This window comes from Myiozetetes cayanensis, unplaced genomic scaffold (assembly GCF_022539395.1).
Source record: "Myiozetetes cayanensis isolate MyiCay16 unplaced genomic scaffold, myiCay2020 scf20-37, whole genome shotgun sequence".
Taxonomy (NCBI): domain Eukaryota; kingdom Metazoa; phylum Chordata; class Aves; order Passeriformes; family Tyrannidae; genus Myiozetetes; species Myiozetetes cayanensis.
Genome location: NW_026087412.1, coordinates 3,926,385 through 3,942,010, shown reverse-complemented (window position 1 = coordinate 3,942,010; position 15,626 = coordinate 3,926,385). Strand labels below are relative to the sequence as shown.

Genomic DNA, 15,626 nt, shown 5'->3' with positions numbered 1-15,626 from the left:
GGAGAAAGGCTTCCATGTTGAAGGCTCAATTTTCCTCTTAAATATGCAGCCCTGAATTTCTGAGCGATGCAGGAATTTCAGCTTTGGAGGAGCCCCTGGGGCTTTCTCTGTTCTTTCTGACTTTCATGTGTGTATCTAGGATTAGGTCACACATCTCCAATGCAGCTTGAAGGGTATGTAATGGATGCTGACTGCTATCTTTTGAATGTTAAAATCAGTGGCCATGTAACTCTGTGCAGGGGAAGTTAGAACAGTATCAAATTTTGCAGGCTCTCAAGGGCTTTGCCAAGAGACGTCTTTCCAGTGGTGTCTGGAGTGCAAAAAAAAAACCCCAAACCCTCAACAATTATTAAAAGCATGCATTTATATTCAAATGCTCCTTTTCCCCTTTGCTTGTACTTGACCTTTTAGTGAAGATCAGTCAAACACCAGTACAATATCTGAACAATACAGTATCTGTTTCGTTCAGCCTGCTCCGAGCTGTGACCCCTCTCATTGTCGGCACGCGGTGATGCCGCAGGGTGAACTCGGAGTGATGGGTCCTTTCCTGTTCTAACTACTCTGATTCTATAATTTCCAAAAAATTACTGTCATTCCTAGAAATTGCCGTGTCTGGGGACTTGTGTCTGGCGTGTTATATAGTTTGGAAGACACCGTAATTTCGCCACACATATTAAATTTCAACACATGATTATTGCCTACAACAATAAATGTTCAAATTCGTACTGTGTGGTGCAAACCAAGCCTTATAAATATGCAATAGAGTCATATATACAGACAGCCAGAATGCCCCTTCAGAGTGCCATCTGACCCCTATAAATATTGCTGCATTTTTATGGCCACTTTCTGACAGTTATTCACCAGGTGCTGCTTAACCCAAATTCAGACATCCTGAATTTTTCCCTTGCAGTTAGTGCTGGCCATTGAGGCCCTCAGGCACACACCTGATGTGCAGATGATACATCTGACAGCTCTGAAAACCGAGGAGCTGAGGTTTTGGTTGTCCAGCACCTGTAACAAGAGCTGTTTCTTCCACAGCCTGAGTTCTGTTGAAGCCATAGGCCCTCAGTGCAAAGGACCTTTAGAGCTTCCATGATGCTCATGAAAGACAAATGGATGTGGAAAAGCAGCACAGTTGAATGGAAAACTCAAACTTCTTTACTCTGAGGGTGACAGAGCACTTGAAGGGGCCGCCCAGAGAGGTTGTGAAGGGTCATTGTCTGGAGATATTAAAAACACACCTACACACAGTGCTGTGCAGCCTGCTCTGGGTGGACCAGCTGTAGCAGGGGGATGGGTGTAGATGATCTCCAGTGGTCACTTCCAACCCCAGCCATTCTGTGGTCCTGTGTGAAATCACTGTTTCGTTTCCCTCAAAACCCCAAGAGCATCTTTACACCAATACACTGCTGGGATTCTCTAATTCTTTACATCACCAAGGCTAATTTTCCATGAGTATTAGACTTGGGATGCCACAGCACTGTTGTCCATGCTGTATTCTAGATCTTCCAGAGTTCCTTGTGCATTAGCCTCATCTTCCCATCCAGGCTTTTCTCTGTCTTTAGGCAGTAGAAGCAGTAAATTGTGGAGTTGCTCCTGGAAGGTTTTCTGTATCAGTGCTTGTCTTGCAAGAGTAACATCTGACTCCTCTCTGGGTGGTTGTTGCACTTGGCAGTGCTTCCAGCTACTGGAATGCTTGTGAGAACAGAGTTCAGCAGGCCTTAGTCTGAGGGAAAAGGTGAGTCTGGGCTCAAAGACTGGAAATCAAATCTGTTGGCATCAACAGTCCTCAGGGAGCTGTCTGTGGCCTTTAGATTGCATCTTTCTGCCGCTCCTGCTCTCTTTCTGTCTTGTCTGCTTCTGTTTCTCCCTGCTTCTTTCAAAAAAAAAAAAAAAGCTGATGTGAATCTTCCTCTTATAACATCACATCCCGTTTGCCAAGTGACAGTTGTCACTGACTTCAAGTTCCTTGTCACGTAATTCACTGTGTGATACTTGCTCACCTAAGCATCTCTTAATGGAAGAAGTTCCTTTGAGGGTGGCATAACAGCCTGTACGGGATTTAAAGGAAGGAGCACAGGTTGCAGGTTAGGGTTTTGGGAGGGACTCTGGGAAAGACAACTGTGTAAATATGCCAGGTGTAAGTGCAGAAGCAGCAGCACAAAGGCAGAGGTCATGGAACCACGAGCGTCTTTGAGGTCACATTAAGTGCTTTGCAGCTGGACTGCAGGCCCATGGTGAAGATAAATCTGCAGATTTATCACTGGTGTGTGAATGTGTTGCTGATCCAGGAGAAAGTTTGCGAGAGCTGGTGGCTGAAGGTTGCCAAGTTTAGAGATTGGCCCGTTAAGGTCAGAGTCCTTTGGAAAAGAGGGGGTGGAAGATGTGCAATCAGGAGGTCCCTAAACAGAACAAGACAAACTTGAACTTCTCTGATGCAAGAGACATCCACAGAAAAGCCCAAATTTTGAAAGGAATGGCTGGATGTTGGGGTTATTTGTCTGGGTGTGGGGTTATGTGTCTGGATGTTCTCTTGGCCCAGTGCTGCTTTGGCCACCCTTCACCTCCCCTCACAAGCACATTCAGTTGCTATAAAATGAAAGATGCAGATTTTATTCTGAGAGATGGACCTGCAGACACTCACCTGTGTGGCCACAGACAGATATGTAGATAAGGACACCAGGCTAGGAGTTTGGAAATTAAAAAGTTAACATCCTAAAAAGTGGAACACAAGGAAAAAAACCAGCCAAGGCCTGGAGAGGAAAGAGAGAGCACTCAGAGTGAAAACGTGGACTGAGATGAATTGCAGAGGACTCAGCAGCTTAGCTGATCAAACATGTCAAACTGTGTGCCATCAGTGAATTTCAATTAAATGTTCAGCTTTTCAATTTGTTGTTTAGATTAACGCATGAGATCATATGCAATAAATCACAGCTTATTATGTGTGTTTATTAATAGCTTTATATTGAGGCAGCGAGGATCAATAATGTTAACACATGTATATTATTAGAATATAATAAATCAGGTAGCTTGTTTTTATTAGTTTTGCTGGGTAAACAAGTATTCCAGGCTATTTTGCAGCCTCCCCTCCTCCTCTGCACAGCATGTTGAAGACTAATATTGATTGACTTTCTTTGGAATGAATACAGAATTGTAATATCCATTGGTACTCAGATGAGACCCCAGTTCTGTACACTGAAATCAAGTATTTTATTGCAGTCAGTGGGAAGAAGTGCTGGGAAAAGGGGGGTTTCTATTCCAATCCAGTGCCTACTGATATGTACCTGCTGGTATATCATCATATCATCCCTCTACAATGAGAGCTACACTTGCTATACTGCAGGTGGTAGCAGGAGAAATAAGATTTTTGCAGGATAAAAATTATATGATTTTTATTTTATTTACAAAAATACTATTGTTTCATCAGTAATATAACCACAAGTCCTTTTTTTCAGTCATGTCTGGTGAAGAGATTTGAGAGGAGGTCACCTCAGATGACCTTGGATCTTGTAGTTTACTGCATTTTTTTCAACCATGCTTGACCTCCTTAAAATGAAAACAAAAATAGCTTGTTCTCACAAGCTACTTATATTATTTTTTCCTATATTTTCTAAAACTTACCAGTGAGTTTGTTTATGCTACAATAGAACTCCATTTGTAATCAAATAAAATCCTTCTAAAAACAGTAGTCAGATGATAATTGCATTGAGCAGACTATGACAGTTTTTAGTTACCATGATAATTACTGCAACCTTAGTGCCTCTGGGACTTTGACATGATGCTCTTCAATTTTATGCTGCATAGAAGAAAGAGTTACATGCCAGCACACTCAACAGTTTCTGCAATCTTGTCTTTGTTTAATTAAACGTCTAATATCTTTTCTTTAGCCCTAATGATAAAGTGGGAATTTTTATGATTATTACTATAACTTCAATTAAAGCATTAAATCTGTTTGCTTGCAAGAAATAAAACAGCTGAGAGGAATTTTTTTTTAATTATGCTGCACTTGTCCTCTGATGTCGACTCTCTGACACGCTGTGGCACTTTATTTGACATGCTTCATGCCTCTGTGAGGTGGAATTCAGTCTAGATACTGAAGCAAACTATCCTATAAAATGCTATGTTGTAAATATAAACCTTTATAAACCTCCCGGGAGGACCTTTCTGAGCCAAGAATTAACATGTTCCATGATTCAATCCTATAAAATGAAAAGTAGCCCTTGCTCTGAGTATTAATTTACAGTGTAGACCCCTAAATCTTACCTTACATTGACTTGACTCCTTGGAATTCACACTCAGCATAGCAAAAATTGTCAGATTTTTTTATGACTCTTTTACTACCAAAAAAAAAAAAAAAAAAAAAAGGCTCCTCCAATAGAGACAAACTTGGTCAAACTAATCTGTTTGTAACACACTACATCAAATGCACCACCTGTGGAGAGATTGTATGATGAATATCTTTAAATCAGCACCTGTTTTTCATTTTGCTGTGGCTTTGCTTGTTGACTTCTGTTTGTTTTCCCCGTTCTGAAGAACCACCGTATTTTACGGCCGAGCCCGAGAGCCTGATTTTGGCTGAGGTGGAGAAGGACGTGGACATCCTGTGCCAGGCCATGGGTGAGTCTGCAGAATGTTCCAGCTTGGGTCAATGATTTGTGTGTATCTGCTATGGAAGTCATCATCTTATATAAACCATCTTATGTAAATGTTTAATGTTTATAGAGTTCTCTGTGTTATTGCTAATTATCACGGATCCCGAGTACAAGGGAGAGGGTTGTCCTTTCCCCTTGGAAAGCTGGGCAGTCCTTGTTGTTTTTAGTTTAGACATGAGTAATGCCCACGTGTTGTTGTTTGTCTGTTGGCAGCACAAGTCCTGCTCCTGTCGCTCTGGGAGCCTGTCTTTGCTTCGTAGTTGTCACTGTGTAAGAGGCATCAGCCAGAAAATGAGCTGAAGGAAAGCATGGTCCTGGAACCCCTCATTTGCAATGCAAACAGTCATTATTTCCCACAATTCTAATGTCCTATTTTTCTACAATTTAGGGAACTTTTATACTGAATGGAAATGTCAATAACTGACATCTGAGTATAGTTATGAAATCTGCAGGAGGACTATTACAGGCAGTTTTTAATTGGCAGGTGTTTTAATAACATAAAAGGCTTCAAATGTCTAGAATTCCACCTAAACCAAAATGGTTTTTTTGGATTTAGTTCCAGAGAAATGCAATCATTACCTATTTAAGCCCCTCAGTAAGGTAGGAGACCCTGTAGTCATGTGATTAGAGCAGGGTTGTCACAGTCACCACATTTCTTCATGAGTTTGGCATGTGACTGAAGGTTTTGTTATCTCACCTCCCCCAGTGTTGAGGTTAAGAAGCAATACATATGAAAATGCCATGACATCCTCAGGGAAAAAGATCCTTGATTAAAAAGCACCCATATCTAACTAACAGCTTATTTGTATGGTGTCTTTCTCCAGATCAAAGCCAATAAAGATATTTTTGCTGTGTGATTATATTATTGCCACTATGATTTCAGCATTTTTTATGTGTTTTATGTAGAAAAGAGTCAGCCCTGCTTTTCTAGAAGGAAGATTTGCCAAGTGTGTGATAAGCAAATGTGTGTGTTAAGGGTGCTCTGGCTGATTTGGAATTGCAGAAGTCTTTGATGAGGTCTCTTACAAAAAGCTCTTATAGAAATGAAGCTATCAGATAATAAGAGACAATGTCTTGTTGTTAATTAATAGCTTTTTAAACAAAACACTGCAGGACCTGCTGTCAGTGGAGTTCTCCAGGAATCTCTGTTGGAATCTGTGCTGTTCAGTGTAGTCATAAATGCCCTGGAAAAGAGGGCGAAGAGTAAGATGATGGTATTTGCTGATTATATAAAAATATTCAAGAAAGTCAACATTAAAACTGACCACAAAGGAGTTACCAAAGGTCCTGATGATTTGAACTGACTGATCAATAAGCTGGCAGATGAAATTTCCTATTACTGTGCAGAAAAGGTTTGTCTTCTGAAACCATCAATTCAGTGCCGAGCTGTGCTTCAGAATTTGAGGTGCTGGGAAGAAAGGAATAGAGAAAAAATAAGAGTGACACTGTCTGGATCCATGGGGCAACACCCCCATCCCAAATCCTTCACACAGTTCTTGAAGAGATACTCTAAAGTAGGGATGGTATAGTTAAAGCTCTGCCATGGTTTTTGAATAATGAAAATTTAAATTGACTGGAACACTTTGTGAAAGAGACAACTGAAGGGTGGGTGACATATGGGAAGGTGAGCAGGAGAGGATGATTCTGTGTTGCTTAGTACAGGGAAGTAGAGGAGACACTCAGCCAAATTTTCGTGTGGGAGATGTACAATGAAGGAAAGAGTTCTTTTTCAGAAAATATAAACTGTGGAGGTCATTGGTCCAGGCAGTAATTAGGACATAAAGAGAAATAAGAAGTATTTAGAAAGAAAAAAAAAAAAACAAGCAAATTTTATGGAGGAAAAATCCAGTAAGGGCTGTTAAACACAGCTGTGTGTATGCAGGTTTGGCTGAGGAAATGGCCAAGGCACAGATTGCTGGAGCCAGGAGGGTGGGAAAAGCATCCTGTCCTTGGGCTGCCTGAGCATCCATGACTAGACAATTTCAGGGGAAGGGATTATGACAAGAAAGACATCTTTTCTGGCCATGTGCCACCAACTTTACGTTTCACCATGTGTTACGGGAAACATTATGGCTTTTTTTTTTTAATTAGAGAAGATTTTTCAAATAGTGGAACTAAGTGTATCATTAGAGAAATTGAGTTTAAAAACATTCTGAGATTTATTTTCTTTTAAATGTTTCAATACTACACAACTGTTTGATGAATCTCTGGGCTGTCTGACTGTCAGTGAAAAAACCTATCTGCTGTCTCAAATGTTCTTCATGTGTTACAAAAACAAACAACCTGGAGCAATCAGGGAGAGGTGAGGTTGACTTCAACTCTTCCTTCTACCCTAACTCTTGCTTTGGGCAGTTAAGTTCCCAGGAGGTGGGAACTCAGTGGAGAAATGGGAACTCTTATTAGACAAAATTATTTATTTCTGCTGCACATCTGATCTGCTGATGAATGTGGTGCAGGAGCATGGAAACTTGTCTTCACGTAGATTATTTTCCTGAGTATATGTAACAGAGTCTTTGAAGGGCAGGTACTAGAATTAAACTTAGAGGAGTTTAGATCCATTCTTACACAGTTGCCAGCATTTAAAAGGAGGGTAAATGAAGGTTGTTGCCTCTCTGCTCCAACCTGGGAGTTGCAATAAAGCACTGGGGAACTGCAAAGCTGCCCTGTACCTTTGCTAGAAATGGGAAGACAGGTTGTATTTCCCCCAGCCCTGTCAGGTTTTGTGCACAAAGCCCATTTGCCAAGTCTTTGTGCGCTATGAATGTGTGAGAGACAGATTAATTTCACAGTATAAGCAGAGATTAACTGTAAATAAAATTGCAGCTTGCACCAACCAGCTTTCTACTCCCCTGTAATGGAGTTTCAGTGTATCAGGCCATGCAATAACCAGGCTCTGCTGTTTGTCTTCCAGCAGTGGTTGATGCTGCCTGAATGTTCAATGGGTTTCCTTTAAATGCTCTTTCTTATTTGCTTATAGAAAGTTTAGAGCTGCAGGCAGTGGTGGTGGTGTCTGGGGAGTGCAGTTAATTGGACTTTAGTTCAACCTGTTTAGAAAAGTAGATGGAAAGATGCTTTTGGAATTCCCCAGTAACCCCCTAGGATCTGGAGAAGGCTGTAAAAAATAAATAACAAAAATGACACAGTGAATATTTCGAACCTTTCATCCAGGTTCTTAAGTTAAACTTGGCAAAGAGTCAAGCAGCTGTTTCACAGATGGGGAAACTGAGCCTTGGGGTCCAGAAGTTATTTGCCCGAGTTTACAGAGCAAGTGGCAAAGCCAGAACCAGCATCTCCTTTTCCTGCATTCTCTTCTCCCCCATGGCACTAGATTAATTTGTCTGTGAAAAATGAAGAGCACTGCACAGAGCTCAGAAATAAGGTTATTTTATTTATTATTTCTACTCTTTGAGGCCACTCTCTCACATCTCAGACAGCAGAGTAGCACTGATGCTGCTTGCAAAGGTGTAGTGCAAGAGGTCTTCAAAGTGTTTTCATCATAATTTTTTTCGCCAGAAGTTGTTTAGGGAAGCAAAGAAGCAAAATCCCTTTGGGGGTGTTTGGAGAGGAAAGGTTGTAAGGTAGAAGAGGAAGAGAGGAAAAGGAGGCTGGGTTTAACCATTCCTACAGCCAAACAGGTGGCAGAATTATAAAAGAACATGTGTACAACTTGGAAGACAAATCTCTCTGGGAAGATCACTAAAGCCCAAATGAATGCTGCTGACAGGCATCAGAGTGCTTAGATAAGATCCTATTATTCAGACTCATAACTTTTGAGTAGGGGAAGATATCCGTAACTGAAAGGTAGAGAAATAGAGATGGTAATATTCAGTTTGTCAGCTGAGTTGGTGATAGGAAGGTGTATCTCACAGTGATTATAGGATTAGAAGGTTTGCCAATACTGTTAGTAGAATGGGATTTATGGAATGACACCAGTGTTAAAGGTTTGAGTGTACTGAATGCAGGATTTCATTATTTCCTCGGTGCCTATCGAGTCTAATGTGTGGGAAAATGGAGTTGCTATTATTTAAACTTGAAATCATTTCCAGGCTTCTCAGCATCAGGAGAACTATTCCATTTTGCATCATCTGTTTCTTCATTACTCAGTGATAATTTGTATTTGCCCAGGAGGATTTTCAAGAGATGAATAACACTCTCACCGAGATTTCTGAACATTGAAATTTACGCTAATTCTGTATATGGGCTGCTGTATGAAATTTAAATTATGCCTATTGCAAGCTACTACACTCTGTCTATTCTCTATCAGACAATGCACTCTACATAGTGGGTTTCTTCCTGAGATGATTACCTGCAAGATTATGAGTACATTTTACTTTATCAACAGAACAAAAGCATCACAGGTGATTGAAGTAAATTATACGTGTTTATAAAAGTAACAGCAGCAGTTGGATGTTGTTTTTCAATCATTCTATGCGTTGTTTGTACATTCTTTCCAGGAGTTAATACAGCTTTTGTCTGTATAAAGGGAGTAAGTACATCGAGAGAAGATATGAATGGAAGTATAATACAGTAGTATTTAACTCTGGGAGTTTTAAAATTATAATGATGATTACATAGATCTTCCCATAGCACTTTAGCTCTCAGAACATGAAGTGACTGCCAGCATTGCAGTGAAATTCATTGTCTGCAGATGCTCAATTCATCAGTGACATCCCATCCTCCACGCTTCGGTGACACCCTGCTTCTCTCTATTTGGGCAAATTTCACTTGCCCGTGAATTTAAGTCCAACTTTATTGCAAGGGAACGTGTAGCTCAGAGATTTTAATGTGATATGTTTTCAAAATTAGCTGCTGATTATGAAAATGCCACATTTAGGGGTCAGCTTTCTTAAATCAGCCTGATACCCTGGTGTTCCTGTGATTATGAGCCAACCTGTGGCCAGGAAGGCCGGTGGCATCCTGGAGCTGTACCAGCAGTAGTGGGACCAGCAGGGCAGTGATTGTCCCACTGCATGTGGCACTGGTGAGCCCACACCTCGAGTGCTGTGTCCAGCTCTGGGCCCCTCAATTCAGGAAGGACATTGAGGGGCTGGAGCGTGTCCAGAGAAGGGAACAGAGCTGGGGAAGGGGCTGGAGCACCAGGAGAAGATGAGGGAGCTGGGAGGGCTCCACCTGGAGAAAAGGAGGCTCAGGAAGGACCTTCTCACCCTCTGCAACTCCCTGACAGGAGGGTGGAGCCAGGTGAGGGTCAGACTCTTCTCCTGGGGAACTTGTGATAGAACAAGAGGAAATAGCCTCAAGCTGAGCCAGGGGAAGTTCAACTTGGACATCAGGAAGAATTTCTTCATGGAAGGGGTTGTCAAGCATTGGAAGGAGCTCTCCAGAGGGTCCCCATCCCTGGAGGTGTTCAAGAAACAACTGGACATGGCACTCAGTGCTCTGGTTTAGTTGACACAGTGGTGTTTGGTCAAAGGTTGGACTCAATCTTGAATGTCTTTTCCAACTGTAATGATTCTGTGATTAGATAATCACATAATAAAATACCTGCCTCACTTCAGATCCCTGCATTGGACCCTCAGCATTTGATCCATTAGAGATTTCTGGGAGGTAAAGATGAAACATTGTCTGATGTGAGGAGTGGGATGGGAACATCTGTGTAAGACTGTTCTAGGCCCTTGACATCTCTTGGGGAAAAGAGAATCCTACACTATTTTTATATACTGAATTTACAGCCACTTCATCCCAGCTGATGGGGATACGACTGCAATAAAAATATGTGTGAAATAACTGTCAGGGTTTGTGGAACATGCACATGAAAGAAAACAAGAATAAATGAGTCTATGTTATATCTAGGGTAGGATTTTTGTTTCTCTTTATGTCTGCATTTTTCAAATAACAGGTGAAGCTTGAGACTGAATAAAAACAGTAATAATTTAAAGCTATCTCATTGTTGGCAACATGTTGTATGTACATCAACTCAAACTAAGCTGCTAAATTGGGGGACTCAAATACAACCATGTGAGTGGTTCGTTTTTTGTGTGTAATTTGCCATTTCCTTTGTATTTTGACATCTTAGCTACAGGAGCACAGAGGAATCTTATTTGGGATGGAACGGACTTACAGACTTGCCACACTGCTGCTGTTTAAGTAGCGTGATTCTGGCTTTCAACACGAAATTGCTCTAAATCTTATTTTGTGGTAGCATGAAATATGATTGGGTGAAGAAAGTAATTTGATAACATGTTTTCTCAACGTTCCCCCTCCAGTGTTTGCTGGTTTTATTCCCACGTGTTCTGCAGTGTGTTATTACCATTGATAATGTGAGATGCAGCCTCAATTTATCTAAAGCGGCTTGGAAAAGTATAAATAATTGGTGTAGAAAGATGGGAAAACAGGGATACGACCATAACAGCGCTGAGTGTTTTGACTACTTAAAACATGTTTTGCACAGACTAATAGTGAAGTTCTTATTTTAATTTTCTCTGTAGGTGTTCCCATTCCCACCCTGGTGTGGTACAAGGACTCTGTTCCCCTCAGCAAGCTGGAAAACCCCCGTTACAAAGTGCTGCTGAGTGGTGGGCTGAGGATCCACTCCCTGCGCCCTCAGGATGCCGGAATCTTCCAGTGTTTTGCCAGTAACAAAGCTGGGGAGATCCAGACCTACACCTACCTGGATGTGACCAGTGAGTAAGGAGCTGTGATGCGAGATCCCTGAGTTGTCATTTCTGTAGGTGACCCTGCATCCACCAGATCCTCCACCAACTCTGTTCTTCTTTAGTTGGACTCACAGAAGCTCAATTTTCCATCAAGGGTAGCTGCTCCAGCTGTAAGGAACCCCAAAATGCCCCTGTGGCCTCAAAACAAGCTGCTGAAGCTTGTGGAAAAACCCTCCATGACATTAAAGGGCTTAAGGGGAACGCTTCTATTTCACACAGAAAGAGATCTTAGTGAAAGGGAAAAAAAAAAGAAAAGGGAAGTGTTAATTCTGAAACAAGTTTATCTTTCCTTTATACTTCAGTAATTATTTCTACTCTCATGTAATTCTGTTCTGAACTTGAGCTGCTGCTTCATGATTGTGCATGTTATTATTTTATTTCCCTTTGTCTGCTACCGCATTTAACAGGGGAAAGAAAGAAAGTTCAAGTTAGATGTCTTTTTTTTTGGCCAGAAAGTCTGAATAAATGGTTGTGTTAATGAAATGCGTGCTCCTCTATGGAAGAATTACAAATCCTAGTAGTCTCTTTTAAAAGTGATTATTAACAGTCATTTTTGTAATACTAAACTTCTCTTCAGGAAGCTGATTTTTAGCCCAAGAGCAGTTTGCACATACTGATCAGAATTCCTACTGGCCTCAGAAAATAGAGCAGCCCCAGTTCAATATATATCCAGGAAACTGGAAGAAAAAAACTGTAATAAAATGCAACTGGGGGAAAATAAGAGAGAAAGAAACTTGGAAAATGTCTTGGATAAGACTCAGGTTCTAAATTCTTTTGGCTGACATTTAAGTTTCAAAGTTAATGCCTTTCTCAAGTTGCTTTTCATCCTAAGGAATTCTATTATGAAGATGAAGGAAAATAGTTTTGTTTATCTAGGTTTCTCAACTTCCCCCCAAACACTCATTTTGAGCTTTATCTTCCATCTTCTGTAACTCGTCTTACTTGTACAGGTACAGGCACTGATAGATTTTTATTTTCCGTGTAGGTAATAAACAGGATTAGAGAATTCCTAGGAGATGAATAAGGAAAGGTTACAGTCACTGCTGAAAGGTTTTCATGTCTTATTGTCATGTCCTTCTCCATGATCAGCTCCATAAAAGTGGATGTAAAGCAGTCCATGATAATAGGTAAAGGATCTTTCTGAGAGCTGATGAACTGAGTTTTTTTGAACTTTTGATTCTAGACATTAAGCCAGCATTTGTCCAGCCTCCAGAGGACACCACGGTCACGGAGGGGATGACTGCAGTGCTGACCTGTGAAGTGTCAGGGGCTCCAAGACCTGCCATCTCGTGGAAGAAAGGTAATGTTATTAACTTCTGGAAAAGCTATAAACCACGTTTTCCTGGCCATTCCCATTACTGAGATTCTGTAGATCCATTTGGTGCCTGTTTCTCCCTTTCTGTGGCTCCATAAGCAGCGGGTTTGCTGTGGGGCTGCCACGAGCCCGTGGCCTGGGCAGGTTGGAGCAGTTTGTTGGAAGAACTAGAATTGCAGAGCTTAATCCTCGAGCCTACGTGACACTAATCATGCTGCTTCTCCCTTCTGTGTTTCAGAGAGCAGGATCTTAGCCAGTGGCTCAGTTCAGATTCCTCGCTTCGTTCTTCTCGAATCTGGAGGGCTCCAGATAACACCCGTTTTCCTCCAGGATGCTGGCAATTATACTTGCTGTGCAGTCAACTCTGAAGGAGCTCTGAATGCTTTTGTGATGCTGACAGTGTGGAGTAAGGATAATGCTTTGTTTAAAGTCTAACTTTAATCAAGTATTAATCAGTTTTTGTTGTATGCTCAGGAAATTTTCATAAGTAATTATGCTTTTCTGGTTAATAGAGATACTTGTATGATTTAATGGGAATAATGTATCTATTTTAGGAATCCCATCACAAATACCCTTTTTGCTTGTAAAATTATGCATATAAATCTCTATTTTGTGAAAGGAAGTGTGTTTAAATAGAGCTCCAGTCGCACTTACAATTTTACTCAGGTTTTGCTTTGGCGTCTCGCATTCCAAGTCAGACCTTTAAACTGTGTGGTGCATATTTGGCATTTCTTAATCCCAAACTAACTGCAAGCTGAATCAGCCACATTTTTCCTTTTGAACTTGGGAATACCTGAAAACATTACTGATAGTAACTGTAATGCACTTGTGTCATATGGCCATCGCATTTTTGTTTTGAAAATATGGATATCAGGGTGCTGTAAACTGAATGATATCCAAGTGTGTGGATCAAGTAAAGGAGATCCTTCCTGTTAATTCTCAAAGCTATGGTTCTTTTATGTACTAAAGATAGTTCCTATTCATTGTACTGCATCAGAGGAGGGAAAGAAAAGTGATCATAACCTAATGTTTGTGTAGCAACAGCACCTTATAAAACCGGAAATCATGCAGAGGTACGTCAGGAATAATGCTAAAAATTCCATGCTGTAAGAGTCAGCTTTTGGTTTTGTTGATGATTCCTTCTTGTGCATGTGTGAGGTGTCTCATGCTGATTATCTCTGCAGGGATTTGGGACTGATTAACATTATCCACATATCTTCCATACTCATCCTGGTTGTCTCCCTGCCTCAGCTGATACTATCTGCTGCTGCTCTTGTGTGTTACACATAATAGACATCTTTCACACTGGATCCCGTTGCTGTAGTTACAGCAATTATTGTGTTCTGGGGCTCCAGGAGAGGCCTGAATAAAGATATTCTGAAATGGTTGAGTAAACAACATATCTTTGTTACCTGGAAAATTGGTCTACTAGAAGCTCCTCCTCCTTTAGCCTCAGTCCTGGATTTGATGAGATTGTAGGGTACCACTTGCACTTCTCATTCCTGGTATTTTTCCAGTGCAGTCTTCTCCGGGCAGGTTTTCTTTGATTGTGTTTCCCCTGCTCTAAACAGGGTGACTGGTTCCCCGACTCTCTGCGTGCTCGGATTCCTTCATAATACATCACAAACATACCTGTTGCCTTATGACTTTAGGGAGTTGCCACAAGCCAAGTGAGAGTTCATTCATAAGGCTTTAGCTTCTTCTGCTCTCGTCACCCTGGGCTCGTGCCCTCTGCTGCTCTGTCTCTCTGCACCCCACAGTGTGTCACCTCTCCTTGTCACAGTGACTTCAGAGGGAGGGGAGCCTTCTCAGCAGAGGCTTGAAGAGCAGTGGCCTGCTTGCTTTGAATGACAAAAGCTCGGTGGCTGCTCTCTGAGTGAGCATCCAAGTCAAAATGGTGCCATTTCGCCTGAGCTGTGGCTTGTGCTGCTTTCAGATCGCACCTCCATCGTCCGCCCTCCCGAGGACAGCACCGTGATCAAAGGAACCACGGCCACCCTGCACTGCGAGGCGACTCATGATCCCAGAATTTCAATCAGGTTGGTGGTGTCACTCCTTGTTTGTGTGGTTTATCCCAGCTTAATTTTATAATCTGTGTGAATAGCGTTAGGTGAAAAGTTTCAGGACCCCAGATTTTCACAGCAGACCCCTGATTACTGCATTATAAGGTTGTACACTGTATCATTAATCATATAAATCCCATCTTCCATTTCAGCCTTATGTATTATTTACAGTGAGCTATGTTCCACTTCATGACTTCAATATAGCCTTCCATGATTTTACTGTCAAGGTTAATACACTATCAATAAAACCAACTTGTCAGAAGTTGATACTTAATGAGAGTAAAAGCCAAAGAGAAGGAATAGGATTTCAGAAGTGTTTACTCTGGGGTGCATAAAAGCCACACAAGAGATGCCCATGTTTTTGGAAACACATCAGTGACTTGGGCTTATATTCTGCTTTAACTGTATAAAGGAAAGCAAAATTTGTGTGAACTATTAAAATTCGTGCTAGACCATTTAGAGAAAGCTCAAAATCTTAAAGTAAATTTGCTATGAACATTTACATAGTCTGAAAGCAACATGAAAGAAACTGCAAGGCAGAGGTTGGAGCGTGCTCAAAGGGTGAACTGCAGAAAGGACTTCAGGAAGAGAAATACAGGCATAAAAATTTCAGGTAGAGATAGGTAATTGTGAGGCCATGTGCTATACACATCTCTGGGATGTGTTGGTGTGTGATGGGCTTATGAACTTGGACATTTATGAATGCTTCACCTTTTCCATGTAAAATATTTATAATATTGTTTATAAAATATATAATATCTTGGTTGGAATTACTTCTCTTTCTGATCACTTGATCTGAAACTTAAATTTGTAAAAGGCACTGCTCCTGAAAGTAACTGTAGGGACCTGTCCTCTTTAACATGTGCTGACAGAAGCTGATACCTTATAGCAGAGTTCAAATAAATCTATTTTGACATTCTTA

At 41.1% G+C, this 15,626-nt stretch overlaps 1 protein-coding gene across 2 annotated transcripts in view; it reads left to right on the top strand.

Annotated features, from left to right (window-relative positions):
* The window catches only part of SDK1 (sidekick cell adhesion molecule 1), a 390,932-nt gene that overhangs the window by 238,326 nt on the left and 136,980 nt on the right, over positions 1–15,626 (top strand). For both annotated transcript variants that reach the window (XM_050317843.1, XM_050317842.1), the window contains exons 9-13: positions 4,534–4,617; positions 11,099–11,293; positions 12,510–12,626; positions 12,880–13,047; positions 14,578–14,680. In XM_050317843.1, the coding sequence (XP_050173800.1) occupies positions 4,534–4,617; positions 11,099–11,293; positions 12,510–12,626; positions 12,880–13,047; positions 14,578–14,680 (667 nt within the window). The remainder of the gene's footprint in view (positions 1–4,533; positions 4,618–11,098; positions 11,294–12,509; positions 12,627–12,879; positions 13,048–14,577; positions 14,681–15,626) is intronic.